This window comes from Pinus tabuliformis, chromosome 9 (assembly GCF_031772625.1).
Source record: "Pinus tabuliformis cultivar Carrire ecotype Pingquan chromosome 9, CPIR1, whole genome shotgun sequence".
In the NCBI taxonomy this organism is placed as follows: domain Eukaryota; kingdom Viridiplantae; phylum Streptophyta; class Pinopsida; order Pinales; family Pinaceae; genus Pinus; species Pinus tabuliformis.
The window spans coordinates 1,898,002,283-1,898,005,151 of record NC_142307.1 but is presented as its reverse complement, the minus strand read 5'-3'; the positions used below and the strand labels follow the sequence as shown (position 1 = coordinate 1,898,005,151).

The following is a 2,869-nucleotide window of genomic DNA, read 5'->3' as shown; positions in this document are numbered from 1 at the left end:
TTTGCTGGAGGTTCACCATTTTTACCTCAAGTTCTTTTTTGGCTTGCATTATGTCGCCAAAGGTATCTTTGTTCCATTGTTTGAGGTTGGTCTTTATGGTTTTGAGCTTCTGCTGGATTATGTACATGATGTTGTCGCTCCTTATGGTGGTTTGAGTCCACTAGTTTTGTATATTCTGCATGAATGATGGGTGCTCTGTCCAAAAGGCCTCAAATCGGAAAGGTCTGTTTTGGGGTTTATCCAAATTGGTGAAGTGGATCTGCACTGGCCAGTGATCAGATCCTCCTCTGGGCAGAATGCTGGCCTCCATGTCTATGTTTTGCAACAGAATGGATTCCGACATGAGGAATCTGTCAAGCCTTGAAGCTATCTGTCGATTTCCTCCTTGCTTATTGTTCTAGGTATGTAGACCATTGACGGTGGGGATGTCAATGAGTTTGGAAGTAGCAATAAAAGTGTTGAATGCTTCCGAGTCCTTATCCAGTCTTCGTAGTCCTCCCTTTTTCTCTGCTAGATTGGTAATCATATTATAGTCTCCTCCTAAAATCCAGTGATCTGCCCCATGGTGTTGTCTGACTTCATCCAGGTCTAGCAGCATCTCCAGCTTTTCCTGAAGTCGTTGGGGTCCATATACATTGGTAACGCAGATCGATTGCCCTGAATCTGGCATGTTAAAAATCACCGATAGAGAGTGCTTGGTGGACAGAGCATTTTGTACTATGAATTTGCTTTTGTTCCAGAATGTGATCAACCCTCCTGCTTGCCCGATTGCATCTATGCTGATGCATTGATGACTGTTGGAAACAAGTTTTTTGAGAGTTTCCGTGCTCTTGGAAGAGCATTTGGATTCTTGCAGTAGGACAATGTTTGGGTGCTGCGAGAATAGGCGGTTTTTCAGGATCCTTCTTTTGGAGGTACCGTTGAGCCCCCTGATGTTCCAGGTTGTGATTTTCATTGAGCAGTCTTTGGAGCAGAAAGGACCAATGCCCTGATTTTCCCCTCATTGATTAGGCGTCTGCCCAGCTCTTGTATCTGCTGTCTTGTGGATTTGCGCCCTCTTTTTCTGCCTGGTCCCTGTGGTTTATATTGATCCAGATCCATGTTGGCTTGTATTCTTGTTTGGCTGCTATTTCCCCATTGCCTTTTGGCTGCATTCTGGTTGATGTATTCCAGCTGCAAGTAGGCCATTTCTATCTTCTCCAAATGGTCTTGAGGAATGGCATCGACTCCTAATTTGGACCATTGCTCGTTGACCTTTTGAAGATCTAGATCGCCAAGGATCTCCTCCAGAGGATTGCTTGAGGGGGTTGTGGAGGGCTGATCTAAATGCATTTCTATGCGTTGCTGGGTTTGCTTTGAGGTTTGGCTGGTGATAATCTGGAGGGAAGAGGAGTCCTGATGGAGTTGCGGTGCCTGGGCATGGGTTGGATCAGAGATTGAGCTTAGGGCTTTGGTGGTAGGCGTGGGTTGGCTTGGATCTGTTAGATTATGATCAGTGGGGGCCTGAGGAGCTGTTGGGTGCTCCGATGAGTCAAGATTGCCCAGAATTTCAAAGCTATTTTGCTGGGTGGGGGTCTTATTGGTGGGGGTAGTGTTGGTGGGTTGTTTTGGAGCCTTTTTGCTTCTCTTCCCTTTATTCTTTCTTGAAGCGGGGGTGAAGCCAGGTGCTGGAGTTTCCCCTTGTTCCTGTTGTGCTTTGGGCTGTGATTGATTGACAGGGCATCCGTGGCTGAGATGTCCATGCTGGCGGCAGGTTCGGCATCTGAATGGGATATTTTCATAATCAATGGTTTGCTTCCAGTGCACTCCTCTGTGGATCAGCTCCATATGGCCTGGGAGGGGTCCTGAAATATCCAGGTAAACACAGATTCTAGCATAAGCCGTGTACTTACCTTGTGATGTTAGATCTGAGGCTTTGATGAAGACTCCCAACTTGTTTCCTATGGCCTCCAAGATTCGCTTGTTCCAGTAATCCACGGGCATAGAGTGAAGGCGAATCCATACTGGAACCTTTTTGAAATCCTCCTATTCTGGAGCGAAGTTTGGCCTCCAGTACGTGATGTATAGTCTGGCAGAGTTGTAGAAATATGGTCCTCCTTCGAAGATACGATCTCGGTCTTCCCTGTGGGCGAAGATGACGGTGAAAAAGCTTCTCGATCCCAGCTGGAGCTCGAAATCCCCTTTGGGTTTCCATTTCTGGTTTATCCACCAGCATAGAGCCTTTTCGTTCAGTCGAACCCCCATGAATTTGCAGATCAGGGCGTGTTTGCTCATGTGGTCTCTATATTCGTCTATCCATGGATCTTCAATGATTAGTCTTGGTATTTCCTTCGAGATGGGCTTGCATGGGGACGATTCTTGCTCGCTGTGTCGCTTGGGATTGTGCCCCGCTGATGCCGTTCCTTTTGGCTCCGATTCGTGGCTGGTTCCCTCAGATCTGGAGCTGGTAGGGAAGTTGGGGGTTTCCATAGGGATGCTGCCGAAAATGAAAGGCGTAAAAGAAGGGGGGGTCGAACCCCCCCGGAGTTGTGCATGGAGCGGATCAGGTGAGAGCTCCGTTGCAGATCTGTCTTGTAATGGTCGATGTTGCAGGCTAGCTTGCCGAGCCGAGCTCAGGGTTCTGCAGGGTTTCAATCTTGTCGTCGCTCTTCAGAGGCGTGCCTCTCTCCTCAGGCTAATCGTATTGGATAATAATCCCCTAGACTCCATCTTTGAGATACTAAGCTTCAACAATAAAAACCAATCACAACACAATCTATGGTTTCAATAATATAACCAACCTTTTTGTAAACCCTATATTTTATCATCACATTTGAAACAATATCATCACATCATATCCTAGAATATCAAACTTCTACTAGGGCTTAGT

The 2,869-nt window shown here is 46.8% G+C and overlaps 1 protein-coding gene across 1 annotated transcript; it reads right to left on the bottom strand.

The window, feature by feature from the left end:
* Positions 1–397: 397 nt before the first annotated feature.
* On the bottom strand, positions 398–955 carry LOC149156528 (uncharacterized). Its single transcript, XM_089444776.1, has one exon. The coding sequence runs from the start codon at positions 953–955 to the stop codon at positions 398–400; it is 558 nt and encodes a 185-aa protein (XP_089300902.1).
* Between the last annotated feature and the right edge of the window lie 1,914 nt (positions 956–2,869).

Bases quoted from the DNA above. Each gene is read 5' to 3' on its own strand.
- LOC149156528 (XM_089444776.1), bottom strand. From the start codon at position 955: ATGAAAATCACAACCTGGAACATCAGGGGGCTCAACGGTACCTCCAAA.